General features: G+C 43.7%; 1 protein-coding gene across 1 annotated transcript in view; it reads left to right on the plus strand.

The window, feature by feature from the left end:
* The first annotated feature begins 1,084 nt into the window (after window positions 1-1,084).
* MYO10 (myosin X) overlaps window positions 1,085-17,489 on the plus strand; it is a 173,503-nt gene continuing 157,098 nt past the window's right edge. Inside the window, exon 1 of the mRNA XM_038770228.1 lies at window positions 1,085-1,161. Within this exon, the coding sequence (XP_038626156.1) occupies window positions 1,141-1,161 (21 nt within the window). The 5' untranslated portion in view covers window positions 1,085-1,140. The remainder of the gene's footprint in view (window positions 1,162-17,489) is intronic.

A 17,489-nucleotide genomic window follows, 5' to 3' on the forward strand; every position in this document is an offset into this window, starting at 1 on the left:
GAGGCACAGAGAAGTTGCTATGTGCGAAGCACTGTTCTAAGCGCTGGGGAGGTTACAAGGTGATCAGGTTGTCCCACTGGGGGCACACAGCCTTCTAGACTGTAAGCCCACTGTTGGGTAGGGACCGTCTCTATATGTTGCCAACTTGTACTTCCCAAGCGCTTAGTACAGTGCTCCGCACACAGTAAGCGCTCAATAAATACGATTGATTGATGGATTGATTCATCCCCATTTTACAGATGAGGGAACTGAGGCCCAGAGAGGTTAAGCGACTTACCCAAAGTCACCCAGCTGACAATTGGCGGAGCGGGGATTTGAACCCATGACCTCCGACTCCAAAGCCCGGGCTCTTTCCACTTCCCAAGCGCTTAGTCCGGCGCTCTGCACGCAGGAAGCGTTCAATAAATACAGATAATGAATGAATGAATGAATGAATGAATGAATGAATGAATGAATGAATGAATGGAGTACGGTGGGAGCCGCTGCGGCAGCGCCGAGTCAGAGTCCCGCAGAGTGGGCGGGGGCCTGGAGGTGGGCGGGGCCAAGGGCGGAGAAGTGGGCGGTGATTGGAGGAGGGCGGGAAGGTGGGCGTGGCTAGCGCCGGCCGGCTCGGGAGGCCGAAGCGATCCAGGGCTGTGATTGGTCGGCGCTGGGCGGGGGCGTGGCCTCCCCGCGGGGACTGCCCTGTACCCCGGCAGGACGGGGCCGGCCGGCCGGCCGGCGGGGGCACAAACCCGAGCATTCCCACGGGGGCACCACGCTCCTCGGGGGGATTTCTTTTGTTGTTTTTACTTCTCCCCCCAGCGCCGGACCTTTATCCCCTTTCCTCTTCCCGGTGCGAGAGGGGGGCGGAGCGGGGAGCATTTAAAAAAAAAAAAAAAAAGAAGAAGCCGCCTCCTTTCCCCGCCAGGCGCCCCCGGCTGCTCTCCCTTTGCAACCCCTTCTCCCCCGTCCGAGGAAAGCGGAGGAGACAAAGGATCCCGGCGGGGCGGGCGGCTTGCTCCCTTCCAAAAGTCCAAGAGGGAAAAGAAGTGGGAAGGCGAGCGAGCCCGGGAGGAGAGGATGGCGGCGGGGCGGGCGGGCGAGCCCTGAAGGCCGGCCTGCCTGCCAGGGGTTCCCGCAACAGGCTCCCGCTCCGCGATGGATCGCTTCTTTGCAGAGGTGAGCAGCCGCACGGATTCCGGCCCGGAGTCGGCTTCTTTTTTCTTTTTTTATTAAGCGCTTACTCTGTGCAAAGCACTGTTCTAAGCACTGGGGAGGTTGCAAGGTGGTCAGGTTGTCCCACGTGGGGCGCCCAGTCTTCATCCCCATTTTACAGATGAGGTGACTGAGGCACAGGGAAGTGACTTGCCCAGAGTCACACAGCTGACCATTGGTGGAGCCGGGTTGCTTTGCTTGCAACGCAAGCCTGGGCGGCTCTCGGCTCCGTCCCGCCTCGGAAACTCCCGCGTTCCGCCGTCTTCGCTGAGCGCTGACTCTGTGCGGGACGCTCAGAGTCTCTATAGATCTCGGTCTCTATATGTTGCCAGCTTGGACTTCCCAAGCGCTTAGTACAGTGCTCTGCACACAGTAAGCGCTCAGTAAATACGATTGATTGATATGTAGATACCTGTATATATGTTTGCACATGCTTATTACTTTATTTATTTTACTTGCACATACCTATTCTACTTATTTTACTTTGTTAATATGTTTGGTTTTGTTCTCTGTCTCCCCCTTTTAGACTGAGCCCACTGTTGGGTAGGGACTGTCTCTATATGTTGCCAGCTTGGACTTCCTAAGCGCTTGGTACAGTGCTCTGCACACAGTAATAGCTCAATAAATACGATTGATTGATATGTATATACCTGTATATATGTTTGCACATGTTTATTACTTTATTTATTTTACTTGCACATATCTATTCTATTTATTTTATTTTGTTAGTATGGTTTTGTTCTCTGTCTCCCCCTTTTAGACTGTGAGCCCACTGTTGGGTCGCTACTGTCTCTATATGTTGCCAGCTTGGACTTCCCAAGCGCTTGGTACAGTGCTCTGCACACAGTAAGCGCTCAATAAATACGATTGATTGATATGTACATGCCTGTATATATGTTTGCACATGTTTATTACTTTATTTATTTTACTTGCACATACCTATTCTATTCATTTTATTTTGTATGTTTGGTTTTGTTCTCTGTCTCCCCCTTTTAGACTGTGAGCCCACTGTTGGGTAGGGACCGTCTCTAGACGTTGCGAGCTTGTACTTCCCAAGTGCTTGGTACAGTGCTCTGCACACAGTAAGCGCTCAATAAATACGATTGACTGATATGTATATACCTGTATATATGTTTGCACATGTTTATTACTTTATTTATTTTACTTGCACATATCTATTCTATTTATTTTATTTTGTTAGTATGTTTGGTTTTGTTCTCTGTCTCCCCCTTTTAGACTGTGAGCCCACTGTTGGGTAGGGACTGTCTCTATATATTGCCAGCTTATACTTCCCAAGCGCTTGGTACAGTGCTCTACACACAGTAAGCGCCTAATAAATACGATTGATTGATTGATTGATTGACGCCGTGCTGAGCGTGTATTTATTGAGCACCGACTGTGTGCGAAGCACTGGACGGGACGCTTGGGAAGTACAAGTTGGCGACATATAGAGACGGTCCCGTATGGGGGGCTCGGCCTGAAACCTTGGGAGTCACAGGTCAATCAATCAATCGTATTTATTGAGCGCTTACTGTGTGCGGAGCACTGCACTAAGCGCTTGGGAAGTACAAGTTGGCGACATACAGAGACGGTCCCGTCTGGGGGGCTCGGCCTGAAACCTTGGGAGTCACAGGTCAATCAATCAATCGTATTTATTGAGCGCTTACTGTGTGCGGAGCACTGTACTAAGCGCTTGGGAAGTACAAGTTGGTAACATATAGAGACAGTCCCTACCCAACAGTGGGCTCCCGGCTCTGCCATTTGTCGGCTGTATGACCTCGGGCAAGCCACTTAACTTCTCTGGGCCTCAGTTCCCTCATCTGGAAAATGGGGATGAAGACTGTGAGCCCCACGTGGGACAACAGGATCCCCCCAGCAGTTAGAACAGTGCTTCGCACATAGTAAGCGCTTAACAAATACCATTATTATTATTATTATTATTATTATTCCCTGGGGAAAAGGCAAGTTTTGCGGTCGCCTAAGGGGTTCTGCCTCCCTCCGCCTCCTCTTCCCCCAAAGCACACCGTTGCATACCTCCTCTTTTATTCCGGGGACGGACAGAGAGAACTTTTAAAAGTCGCTGTAAAAACGGATTCCCCCGGGGAGGAGCCTCCGGATGAGTAAGGTTTGGCATTGTCTCCTTTTCTGCAGGATGTTCAGAAGGTGAGTTTCCTTTTGGGTAGGCAGTTGGCTCGGGAGTGTTTGACACACATACTCACTCTTACAAACGCTAACACACATACACACGCACAAACACACACACTCAAACATTTTCAAACATACTCTCTCAAACGTACTCTCTCAAACAGTCACTCTCAAACACACTCACAAACACACACACACTTGTAGGTGAATAAGTCAAAAGGGCTTGGAGGCTGCTCATTTTAGGACCTGGAGAGAGGTGTCGGGGCTGCAAGATTACTCTGGGGCAGAAAGGTCCCCCCAAAGCCCTGGCTAACCTCCTGGAATCCCATATTTCCTTGGAAAAATGGGTTAATAATAATAATAATGGCATTTATTCAGCACTTACTATGTGCAAAGCACTCTTCTAAGCGCTGGAGAGGTTACATGGTGGTCAGGTTGTCCCACGGGGGGCTCACAGTCTTAATCCCCATTTTACAGATGAGGTAACTGAGGCACAGAGAAGTTAAGTGACTTGCCCAGAGTCACACAGCTGATAATTGGCAGACCTGGGATTAGAACCTGTGACCTCCGACTCCAAAGCCCAGGCTCTTTCCACTGAGCCACGCTGCCTCTCTAAACAGTGGTGTCGGGATAATAATAATAATTACGGTATTTGTTAAGCACTTACTATGTGCTAGGCACTGTACTAAGCGCTGGGGTGGATATAAGCACATCGAGTTGGACACAGCTTCTGTCCCATGTGGGGTTCCCAATCTCAATCCCCATTTTACAAATGAGGTAATTGAGGCACAGAGAAGTGAAGTGACTTTTCCAAGGTCACACAGCACATAATAATAATAATAATAGTGATAATTATGGTATTAAGCGTTTACTATGTGTCAAGCACTGTTTTAAGTGCTGGGGTAGATACAGAATAACCAGGTTGTCCCATGTGGGGCTCACGGTCGTAATCCCCATTTTAAAGATGAGGGGACTGAGGTACAGAGAAGTGAAGTGACTTGCCCAAGGTCACACAGCAGACAAGTGACAGGATTGGAACCCACGTCCTCTGACTCACAAGCCTGGGCTCTTTCCACTAAACCACACATAATTGGGGGAACTGGGATTAGAGCATATGACCTTCTGACTCCTAGGCCTGTGCTCTATCCACTACTCCATGGGATAATTACAGGTAATTGGACAAAAGAAACTCACAGTCTTAGGGACCCACGGCAGAGACAATGCTTTAGGAGAAAAAAACATTTTTAAGGGGAAATTAAGGAGGGGCCACCCTGTCATTAACGTAATGGTCAGTCAGCATGTTCATCCAGTCGATCAATGGTATTAATTGAGGATTTACTGTGTGCAAACCACTGCACTAAGCACCTATCATGTTACTTTCTTTATAGACACAGGCCTTAAAACTTTATATTATAGTCTTTTTAAACTTATTCACAAAGTTGGGGCAAAGTGCATCTTCATTTTTGGATTTTGGTGGGGGTTCTTCAAGTTTTTCACCGACATTCTACCCGTTTGAAGCTACTTGAAACTATCCATGGTCACAGTTAGGGAAGAACATTTACCACCTGGGGAGGTTATGAACCACACTCTTCATTTCACTTTGGAATACGGTTTTTTTTTTCATCGAGTTCCGTGTTTGTAGCTCCGAGTTGGTTTGCCCAGCTGATTTTATATCCTCAAATAATCTTGAGAATATGTATTGTGGGGAAAACTATTTTTTGTGACAAGGTTGTTCGAGTGAAAGCTGTATGATTTAAGAGGCAAAATTAAATTAAACCTGTCTTGCAGGGCAGACAGGTAATTTTCTCTTTCTCTTCTAAATGAAAAGTTTAATTGTCAATCCTACCATTATGTTCCCACATAAAAGCTGTGCATTTTTTTGTGGAAAGTACAGATGGTTCAGTCTTACGAAGTTAGGTGTCTGATTCTTTTTCTGCTGTCACCTGGCAGGAAGAAAAAAAAATTGCAGGGGAATGGAAAGGAACCTTTGTGGAAATAGAAGCAGAAAGCAGCCCTTACAACCCACTAAAGGACTTTAAAAATTGACATAACTTCAAATATCCCACAAAGTCACTAGTGAAAAGAGTGACCATTTCCTTTCTGTTTTTTTTTTTTAACCTTCAGCATTAACAGCAGAACATTCTTTGGCGTTCATCTGTGGTTGATGCATGTGACTTTGATCTCAACTCAAAGCTTTTAATTCCCTTTTTAACGTGATATTTCACGTGATCAGTCAGTGAAACAGCTAGGCTTTTAATCTATATCCAAACTCCCACCCATAAGAGTAAAAAGTTTTTCTCAACCTCAGAGTGGGTAAATATGCAAGGCATATGCCAAGAGTCCAGGCATAGTAAATTAAAAACACTGAACTGGATAAAATCTCAGCATACAGCTTGCAATTGCCTTTTTAAAAAAATATATAAATACATGTATTAGTAGTATAAAAAGACTATGATTTTTGGATAAATACTCTGAGTAGTAAAAGTTCTCATGAATTTTGGCAAAGTATTGCACTGTATTTTCAGGTACAGGTCAAAAGTCTCCTGCACTTAAAAGCAATGAAAAAACTACAAAACTTTGTTGCCCTTTCATGTGACCAGACGGTGGGGGAGGGAAGGACTTACTCCTGGTTCTATACAACTGTTCCCAAGATAATTTATAGCAGCAGGAGAGTCTTGGTCTACACAAAGTGAAGTTGAGGTTGATAATTATCCAGTTAATTTGATCACTGAAGGAGACGAACTGGGAAATTCAGTCCAAAAAATATCCATTTCAGGCAGCCAAATCAGATAATGCAGACTCTAAATTGATCAAATTAACTGTGTATAATTATCTAAATCACTTCTTTTTGTGTAGATTCAGCCTATCCTTGCTGAATAGTAGCTTTCCGCTAATAACAGCATCCAGGGATTTGGAAAAAGTCAAATTTGTGTTTGTATACATTAGTTGTATAAGTACTCGGATAATAAGAAAATGGGTGTTAATTGTGGTTAGAATTGAGTGTGTTTTGTTGTGCACTAGAGCGGACACATTAAGCAATTGTCTAACTGTATCTCTTTGGCTTTGCAGCACAAGGAAAGCATTCTTGCCTCTACTTGCCTGATTTAAATAGACCTTAGGATCTTATCAAGGATTGGCAAGAAACTTGTGCCACTCAGATGACAGTTGCTGACTTCAAACCAAGCTTTTGGAGTGAAAAAAGCTGAGCGCATTAAACTCCCCAGTCAGGTTTCAGTTTCATCACTACCTTCATTAGTTTTTTTACAACCTCGCTGTTGTAAAAGTTGTGTCTGCATTTCATGGGAGGCTGCTTTTTCAGAGTCTGTAGGTAAGCCTTTGAAAGTTTGCTCCGGGCACAAACTTGGTGTAATGGTGTCTCAGCCCAGAGCAATAAAAAGGCCAAACTTCACAGCAGCATGTGAGCACCTAATTTATAAGCATGGACATGGAACTCTTTTTTAAAAAAGATGTATGTAACTCAAACTTTGTTTCAAGCGAAATGGGGTTTTAGGCCCATGAGTGGTGACTTAGTTCATGTTAAGGCAATATATTTATTGAGCACTTTCCATGTGCCGAGCGCTGTACTAAGTGTCTGGGAGAGTACAATAGGGTTGGGAGATATGATTTCTTCCCATAAGGAGGTTAGAGGGTAGGGGGGAGACAGAACGTCCTGGAAGTGATTTGCTGAATTGATCTGCTGAATTGTAGTTTCCAAGCGCCTAGTACAGTGCTCTGCACACAGTAAGTGCGCAATAAATACAATTGAATGAATGAATGAAGTGGCCCAGTATAAGGATTTGTTCAAGCAATGTCAGCAGAGTTCATTAACATTTTAGTTTAAATGCATTAGAGTGTTCTAAATATACTAGTGGGGTGGTATTTCAGCCTCTAGCTGTGTAAATTCTGCACAATACTTTATGTTCTACAGATATTTTGGAGAATTATCGATATAAAAATGCTCCGTGTTAGTCAAGGTAAAGATGTTAAGTAGCTAGACCAGAGTTGATAAAACACTTAAGAACATATTTGTTTACATTGGTATTCGGGTCTTTTGGAGTAAATAACAGTTGAATACAAAAGGGCTTCAATTAGCATTGGTTAAATGGCAGTGGTTTTGAATATAACATGCTTTTCCAAGCACTGTGTTAAATAAAGGCCACTCCCACTGTCCCATTTAATTCGAATACATTCAGCACTTAATTAGAAAAGTTGCTGCTGAGGCTGGTTTTTCATGTTTTGCTTTGTTCTTTCTCTGATCTCCCATCCTCGTGTCTCTCTCCACTTCAATCCATACTTCATGCTGCTGCCCGGATTATCTTTGTCCAGAAACGCTCTGGACATATTACTCCCCTCCTCAAAAACCTCCAATGGCTACCGATCAATCTGCGCATCAAGCAGAAACTCCTCACCCTGGGCTTCAAGGCTGTCCATCACCTCGCCCCCTCCTACCTCACCTCCCTTCTCTCCTTCTACTGCCCAGCCCGCACCCTCCGCTCCTCCACCACTAATCTCCTCACTGTACCTCGCTCTCGCCTGTCCCGCCATCGACCCCCGGCCCACGTCATCCCCCGGGCCTGGAATGCCCTCCCTCTGCCCATCCGCCAAGCTAGCTCTCTTCCTCCCTTCAAGGCCCTGCTGAGAGCTCACCTCCTCCAGGAGGCCTTCCCAGACTGAGCCCCTTCTTTCCTCTCCCCCTCGTCCCCCTCTCCATCCTCCCGTCTTACCTCCTTCCCTTCCCCACAGCACCTGTATATATGTATATATGGTTGTACATATTTATTACTCTATTTATCTATTTATTTATTTATTTTACTTGTACATTTCTATCCTACTTATTTTATTTTGTTGGTATGTTTGGTTCTGTTCTCTGTCTCCCCCTTTTAGACTGTGAGCCCACTGTTGGGTAGGGACTGTCTCTATGTGATGCCAATTTGTACTTCCCAAGCGCTTAGTACAGTGCTCTGCACATAGTAAGCGCTCAATAAATACGATTGATTGATTGATTGATTGATTGATTTGGTCCCAGTTATCGGTCGTGTAATAACTTCTAGAAAGTCTGGAAGTGCACTCTGTTTCAGCAGCATTTGTTTTCCTTCATTGTACACTTACACTGGCTTGTTAAAGTTGCTTTTGTTTGTGACTACTGAGTAGTGCATATTTAGATCTTCTTTCTTTACTGGATAGAGTATTGAGGCGTGTTTTTTTTTTCAAAGCAAACCTTTTGTAAGAGGATTATAAAAACATAGGCAATCCAGTGTTAAGCCCGACTCCTCAGACAATTTGCTGCCCTTAGCTGACATATGAGTGCTTCAACTGGTGACTGTAAACCAGCATCTTAAGCAGTAAAGGGAGAAGGCCACATGTAGGTGTGAAGTAAAGGGAAGCAGGTGGTCTGTGTTTCTGCTCATGTGGCTGGCTGACTTTTTCATGAACAAATTGGGAACAGAGAGATAGTGGTCCTTATCCAGGAGAATGTCACTCTTGCTAGCGGGTTCCAACCTGGTTATTCCAACTCATGTCGAAAGAGACATACTCTGTTCTGAGGCTGTTGTGCAATTCTGCTTGCTTCGCCTCTTAATGGCCACAAACTAGTATGGACGGGCCTCTGTTTCCCAAACTTTGGGTTATGTTGGAGAGAGAGAGAGAGAGATATTATTGACTAGAATGACCTTGGAGGCCATGGGCCTTTAATGCACTGTGTGCTTACCTGACTATGGTAGGGATGGGGTTTAAAGGTTTTACAGCAAGAAGTGTGTAATTGGGTGGGGCCCACTATCATGCAACTTATACTTCTGCATAATCAATTCATCTGGTCACTTACTGCTATTTACCTCAGTTTCCCCTCCTGTGGAATGGGTTAATAAAGCTTGACCTGTCATGATTCATGAAGAAGTTGACATGATTAATGTTAATTATGGTGTTAAGGCACACTTTGAATCAATTAAAATGAACAGAAACCAAACCTCTTAAGATAGTATCTGTTCTTTCCTCTTTGCTGTACATTAATCACTCCGTCTATTAGTTGTTTTTATTGAGCCTTTACTATGTGAGAGCATTGTACTAAGTGCTTGGTAGAGTGCAGTACAGCAGAATTAACAGACATGTTCCCTGCCCGTAACGAGCCTACAGTTTAGAGGGGGACACAGACATGAATGTGAATAAATAACAGTAAATCACTGTTGCTACTTAATATGAATCAAATATTCCTCTCGCTGCTGAAGACTCTTTAATTTATCAGGGTTTTGTCAGATCAGTTTATTTTCATGAAGGAATACAGACAGCAGACAGAATTTTCTGCTCCATGTAGACCCAACCTGTTCATCAGAGTGACCCCAAATCTTTTCTCCCATCTCATCTAACTGGGCCCAGTTAAATTCTGATATTCTGGGTAGAATATCGGCCAGATTGAAGGGAAAATACTAAATCTGAGAGTCTCCAACTTGAACGCCTCTCCTAAAGGGTCCCTGCCAGTTGCAGGACTAGGCAGAGTTCTCTAGAGTTCTTCTCCTTCTGTAGAAGTATAGTTCTTTAGTCAAGTCTTTTTCTTGACCAGGGAGTTTCTATGTAAAAAATTGGAACCTAGTTTCTCCTGGAAATTCATTGTACCTACGAGCAAGTAAATTTTTCCAGACTTGAAATTGTGGGGCAAAATACATGGAAGAGCCAGATCAGTGGTGCCATAAAAAAATTCAATTAAAAAACAACTCATATGTGGGTGGGTGGGTGTGTTTCAACTTCAGCTTCACAAATAAAAAGCAGGTGTGGTTGAATTTTTCCAGTTGGTAAGTAGAGATTTAGTTTTGCAACCCCTGTTCATGTCCAAGATTTCACAGCCGGGACAAAATATTTAAACTTTTCAGTTCTTTCTGTAGCATGTATCATGATTCTTTTTTAAAATGTCATCTGTTCATTTTATTGGTCACTGAAATGAGGTGTGTGATTACTTAGCTGTCCACCAAAGATGTAATTTCAAACCATCCTGTCTAGGAAAGCATTTCAGCACATATCTTTTTGAGGGAAGCAAATATCAAAAGTTGTCTATCCTTTTAAAAATAATCCATTAATAGTGTAGCCTGTGTGCTCACTGCTAATTGCACCGTTAATGTATTTTTAGGACAGAAAACAAGTAAGATTTCACATGGTCCCATAGTGTGAGCAGAAGCTAGATTGCTTGAAGTCTAGACAGACCCTAGATTCCATGATGCATTGCTGCCTTAGTTTGGTCAGTGGTGAGCATCAATGTTAATGTGGTCCATGTATTTAATGGAAGGTTGTTATTTTTTCATGATGCTCTTGAGTCACTTAGCATCAAAAGTTTTTTGAGAAGCTTGTGGTCCTTCCTCTTCAGCACAAATTATTTCTTCAGTTCAGAAGCGGTCTTAAACGTCCAGGTTCTATGTGTGTGCTGCTCAAAGAAATCTGACCTCAAGCCTTTGGTAGAATTTTTGTGAAATATTTGGTTCACCTGAGATAAACGTTGTTTGGCAAAACTGGACTTCAACTTCCTCAGCAATCCTGTGGGTTGAGGACAGACACAGCTTTTTCTCTTTACCGACTGTAATGTGGCTCCAGCTACTTTTAGCCTAGAGTGGAGCAGTTTATGGCCATTGTTCTTTAATGGTGTTTGTTAAGTACTTACTATGTGCCAGGCAGTGTTCTAAGTGCTGGGCTGGATGCAAGCAAATCGGGTTGGACGTTGTCCCTGTCCCATATTGGGCTCACTGTCTCAATCCCCATTTTATAGACGAGGTAACTGAGGCACGGAGAAGTGAAGTGACCTGCTCAAGGTCATACAGCAGACAAGTGGCAGAGCTGGGATTAGAACCCATGACCTTCTGACCCCCAGGCCCATGCTCTATCCACTATGCCATGCTGCTTCTCCAGTTGAAACACCCCCCCCAAGAACTCTTACTCTTCACAATTCCCAGTGGGTGAAGTGGAATATGACTTGGGTTGTGTATATGGATTTTTCTTCTTCTCCTTCATTCCATGGCACTGATCTGCCTGGAGGCTATCAAAGTTTAATCCCCAGCCAGCCCAGTCCGAAGGACAGTGGGCCTATTCAAGCGCACATGATATAGCTTGATTTTCAAGTTGTATGTGGTTATTTTTCCCCAAGAAATAGCTGAAATCCGTTCCGGAAGGCTCCTGAAAATCAAGTGAAAGATAGTTGAGAAACAGTTTAGGACATATTTCACATCATGAGTACAGGCCTCTTGTATTTTTATAGAGGAAAAGTCTTTCAGCCCATTAAGGCTGTAGTTTTGGGTCTACGACTGCAGTAGAAGTACAGTCAGTTCTATCATAATGTGTGTCTGACGCATTGTGGCGAGAATACTCTATGGAAATTAGGGAATATTCTTCCATCAACATACACCTGAACATCTGACAATAGTAACACTGGTAATTGTGCTATCGAAGTGCTTCTGCGTGCCAAGCATTGGGGTAGATACAGTGCAGTCAGGGCAGACACTGCCTTGTTCTACCTGGGGCATGCAGTCTAAGCTGTAGAGAGGACAGGTATTTAATCCATAGTTTACAAGTGTGGAAACTGAGGCTCAGAGAAGGCAACGGTTAGTGAGGGGTGGGATTGGTGGGGTGTTCTGCTTTTTCCCTTCCCTTCCTCACCTGTGTCACGTGGAGAACGGCTCTGGGTCATCCTCTCTTAGCTCTGGCCGGTCTGAGTGAATAAGATCTCCAAAATGACCATATCAGGAGACTTGATTGAACTCTTGCTGCAAGGAGAGCATGGGATTAAGCACTTGGTAGAGTAGGGGATAAAAGAGAGTTGAGAAAAAGCATGGTCTAAAGGGCAGAGGCTGGGCCTTGGAGTCAGAAGGACCTGGCTTGTCATCCCAGTTCCCCTCCTTGTCTGTTGTGTGACCCTAGGCAAGTTACTTCACTTCTCAATATGTCAGTTACCTCATATATAAAATGGGGTTTGAAACCGTGAGCCCCATGTGGGACATTGGCTGTGTCCAACCTGATCCGCTTATATGTACCTCAATGCTTAGTACAGCAGAGAGCTTAATAAATACCACTTGGAAAAATAAGTGACTTAACCATGGTCTCACGGTGGGCAAATGGTGAAGCTGAGATTCGAACCCAAATCTTCTGACTCCTTGTCCTATGCCCTATTCACTACGCCGTGTTGCTTCTTGGTCTATTAATGATCTTTCAGTGCTTAGTTCAGTGCTTCACTCACAGTAAGCACTTAACAAATATCATAATTATTATCTTTATTGAGCACCTATGCTAGGGAGAGGACAATGGAATTAGGAGACATGATTCCAGCCCCCAAGCTGTTTACAATCTGGGCAGCATGATAGATACTAAAATAATTTACAGTTAGGGAGGAGGAGGAGGGAGACACTCCTGAGTTAGTCTTACGTAAAAGGATAGGACAGATTTTAAGCATAAGTCTACACCATAGGCTGTGGAAATTCAGGGTTGAAAGAAATGTTTTGTGCATGTGTGTCTCATGTCCACAAACTGTAACATGTCTTCTTTAATGTGAGGTCCAATTTTTTAATGACATTTTAGCACTTGGTGTCAGGCTTCATTCTAAGCGCTAGGAAACATACAAGATAATCAGGTCGGACACAGTCCCCGTCCCATGTGGGACTCATAGTCTAAGAAGGAGGGAGAACAGGATTTGAATCTGTTATACGGATGAAGAAACTGAGGCACAGAGAAGTTAAGTGAGTTGCCCAAGTCTTTCAAAACCTACTCCCCGTGTTCTGGTAGAACTTTCATACTGAGGTGTAACTGGAACCCAAAGGTGATGCAGCCAAAGGGAGGAAAGCTGTTGAAAATCACATCATCTATTACTTTAAAGGTTGGGCTAGCTTTCACTGAAGAGGATTTCTGAGCTCCCCAAGGTAAGTGTTCACTGATATATTAGCAACCTTTTCTTCATCCGTAATCTTCTTGTGTTGTAGTTTGAACCCAGTACTCCTTATAGAAATGCCAGAATGTGCAGCCCTCAGAGCAGAACCAGGATTCATTCTCCCTAGCAACTTGATATTGTTTCCTTGAGAAGCTGCATGGCCTACTGTATAGACCATGGGCCTGAGAGGAGGACCTGGGTTCTAATCCTGGCTCCACCATTTGTCTGCTGTGTGACTTTGAGTAAGTCACTTCACTTGTCGATACCTCAGTTCCCTCATCTGTAAAATAGGAACTCTGCCATTCTCCCTCCTACTTACGCAGTGAGACCCAACCTGATTATCTTGTATTTACCCCAGCCCTTAATACAGTGCTTGGCATATTGTAAGCACTTAAATTCCACAATAAGAATAATAATATTATTCTGTGGTATATCTGAGAAACCTACTGTGTACTTGTTTAGTTGTCTGTCTTAGACTGAGAGCCTGTTGTTGGGTAGGGATTGTCTCTCTCTGCTGAATTGTACTTTCCAAGCACGTAGTACAGTGCTCTGCACACAGGAAGCGCTCAATAAATACGAATGAATGAATGAAATTGAGGCACAGAGTCTAGGTGGCTTCCCCAAGCTTCCATAGCAGTTAGCTGACAGAGGCACAGCATCAATGTTCACTGTTCTTTAAACCTGACTTGAAATTGGCTCCAGAGTGATTTTTATCATCTTTCCATTTATGCAATGTTTTATTCAGTGGCCACAGAGTGGATCGAAAAGGTATGCCCCATCTGCCACTCCCCCTGCCTCAAGGGCAGCTGTTGTTTCTTTGGCTCATTATCTTTGACATACACATCCACCTAGGTTCTTCTGTAGCCTCTGTTTTTCTTCCAAGTTTGGCAATAATTTTGAAAATAAACAATACCAGGACTTCTTTAATAATGGCAGGTTTTTTGCCTCCTGCTGTGGTTACCCAGATGATCTCTGTTCAGGGAGACTGGAGCCAGGGAGACTGGAGCCAGGGATTTTATCTCCTCTAATCAATGGTCTCTGTCCAGCTCTTATTTTGTGCAGAGCACTGTAGTAAGTGAATGGGATAATGCACTACAATAAACACATTCCCTGCCCACCAGGAGCTTACAATATAAAGTGGTTGTATTGCACTCTCCCAAGCCTGTAGTACAGTGCTCTGCACACAGCGATCAACAGATAAGATAGCACTGTTCTAAGGGCTAGGGTAGATACAAGAAAACCAGGTAGGACAGTCCCTATCCCTCATGGGGCTGACAGTCTTAATCCCCATTTTACAGGTGAGGCAACTGAGGCACAGTGAAATGATTTGCCCAAGGTCACACAGAAGACAAGTAGCAGAGCAGGGATTAGAACCCACATCCTCTGACTCCCGCCCATGCTCTTGCCATCCATCCTTAGCATTAACGAATATACATAGTCAATCATTCATTTCGTCACTTCATCCCAGTATAATATTGCTGTTACTATCCACTACATCCTTGTTTTTGCTTCTGCTGTACCTACGTGGTTAATATCTCCCTGTCTCACCCAATTAGGTTGTAAGCCCCACTATGCCCACTGCAGGAATCTTGGTTTTGGCACATGGTTGTACTTACCAGAACAAAAAGCAGTAAAACACCATCCACCGATTAGACAAACAATTAAACTCAATACAGATCAGTGCAGCCAGAAGGTCCTGCCTGGTTAGAACTTGGCTTCCAAACCTAATCTTTCAAAAAGTGTGACCTACATAACACTGTAGCATTATGTACAGCACCGCTGATTTTTCCTCTTGACCAAAGAGATCATTTCCTTGGATGGAATCTGCAGTTTGCTCTTCATCTAATGGTGAAGTTCAATAAAAGCTTTGAAGGAGCCCAAGTTCAATAGTCCTTATATTCAAAATTATATCCATCCAATTCATCCACCTAGTGAAAAGTGGAATCACACGAAGAGACCTAGTGCTCCCATCTATGAAGCCCAGTATGTTCAGCTCTTGCAGTTAGTATTACGGAGCCTCAGACCTTATCTAAACTCCAGATGTCTGCTGCAGTAAGCATCTTCTTGCTTTAAAGGACCAAGCCGCAGCATTTGATGAAGGGAGCTTTCTCTGCCAGAAACAGTCTTCCAACATGACAATGCAAATTCCACCACCTATCAATGGGAGCCTCATGACTTCCTGAAATAACATATAACTTTTCTGAGGGGCTAGATCCCTGGCATATGAGCTAATCAGCCACTGGGCAACCTTTCACTTGTGTTGGACCCATCTTTCTTCATTTCGAGGGCACCAGGGGAGAGATGAGTTGGCTCCAGAAAACCTCTTCTTCCCAAGTTCCAGTGAAACGAAAGACACCGTTGTTTGGTGCTGGTTCTCAGTCACTCAATGAGTGACCCAAACTGGTGGCCTGATGCAGCCAATTGATGGCCCTGTGGTGTTGGCAAGTTTCTGCACCTCAACATTCCTGTTAAAAGGAGTGTAAATCTGACCCAAATAATTTCTCCCCAAATGCAAAGTAGTCTGGTAGCTAATGCAGTATTGATATTGACGAGTATCAACAGTCATTATGACTAGTGTAAGCAACTTAAAACTAACCCAAACAAAAGCAACAAAACATAGTATTAATATTGACAAGTATCAACAGTCATTTTGACTAGTGTACACAGTTTTACCCTAACTCAAACAAAAAACAAAATGCAGCATTAGTATTGATAAACATCAGCAGTCATTACCTATAGTGTACACAACTTTACCCTAACCCAAACAAAAAACAAAATGCAGTATTGATTGCATATATCAGCAGTCATTATGACTAGTGTATGCAACTTCATGCTAACCCAAACAAAAACAAAAGAACCCACAGATGTTTTCTGTGCCTGGATTGCAGATATAGCCTAAAAGCTATTGCTCCAAAGTGGTTGGGTTAATTTGAATTTTCTATCTCAACACACCAGAGGTTACAGTGGAATTTGGGAAGCAAAATGACTTAGCTTATTAGTAGAGAATGGATTTCTTCATATTATATTTTATTAAACCATAACATCCAAACATAACACAGGGCCTCATAATTTGATTCAAGCAGTGCAAGATGTGACCTGTCCCTCAAAAGAAGTACAGTTTATTTCAGATAAAGGCATGTTTTAGGAAGATCAATCTGTTTCCAAGCATATTTCGCCTCTGGTGTGAAAGCATCCTTGGATTGGTATTACTACTAATAATAATTACAGTACTTATTAATAGCTTATTATTTACCAAGTACTCACTTTTTAAAGAGCTGGGGTAAATACAGCATAACTTAGTTGGACACATCCCCTTGTCCCACATGGGGGCTGACAAAGTAGAAAAGAGTAGGATTTAAATAATGAGGGCATGTGTTAACCACTTACTTTGTGCCAGGCACTGCATTAAGTGCTGGGGTGGATACAAGCAAATTGGGTTGAACACAGTCCATGTCCCACATGGGGCTCACAGTCTGAAGAAGGACTTACTCTGTTCCAGGCACTCTATTAATGCTGGGGTGGATACAAGCAAATTGGGTTAAACACAGTCTATGTTCCACATGGGGCTCTCAGTCTCAAGAAGGAACTGAGGCACAAATGAGTGAAGTGGCTTCCCCAAGGTCACACAGCAGACAAGTGATGAAGCCTGGATTAGAACCCATGACCTTCGGACTGCCAGGCCCTACTCTTTCAACTACACCATGCTGCTTATGTAAAAAGCCCACTAGGCCATCTGTAAAAAGTTCATTTTACAGATACGGAAACCGAGGCCCAGAAGTTGTGACTTGTCCAAGGTCCGACAGTGGGCAAGTGTCAGAGCTGGGATTACCACCCACATCCTGGGATTTCCAGATCCGTGCTCTTTCCACTAGGGCATGCTGCTTAAACAAATTAAGGAAATAGAAAATTTGAGGCAATTCCATGCAAAGGGGACTCAACCTACATGGAACAATAGCATCAAGTATTTGAATTGCTCCAGCTGTCTCCAGCATTTTACTGCAGAATTAACTTCTTCTGTTATCTGTTACATTTTAACATCTTTTGGTTACAATCCCAGCTACCTCATAATAATAATGGTATTTGTTAAGTGCTTACTATGTGCCAGGGCTGCACTAAACGGTGGGTTGGATACAAGCGTGCCAGGTTGGACATAGTCCTGTCTCACGTGGGGCTCAAAGTGTCAATCCCCATTTTATAGATGAGGTAACTGAGGCCCAGAGAAGGGAAGTGACTAAGTGATTAAGAGCCCACTCACTGC

Source organism: Tachyglossus aculeatus, chromosome X3, assembly GCF_015852505.1.
Source record: "Tachyglossus aculeatus isolate mTacAcu1 chromosome X3, mTacAcu1.pri, whole genome shotgun sequence".
Lineage (NCBI taxonomy): Eukaryota > Metazoa > Chordata > Mammalia > Monotremata > Tachyglossidae > Tachyglossus > Tachyglossus aculeatus.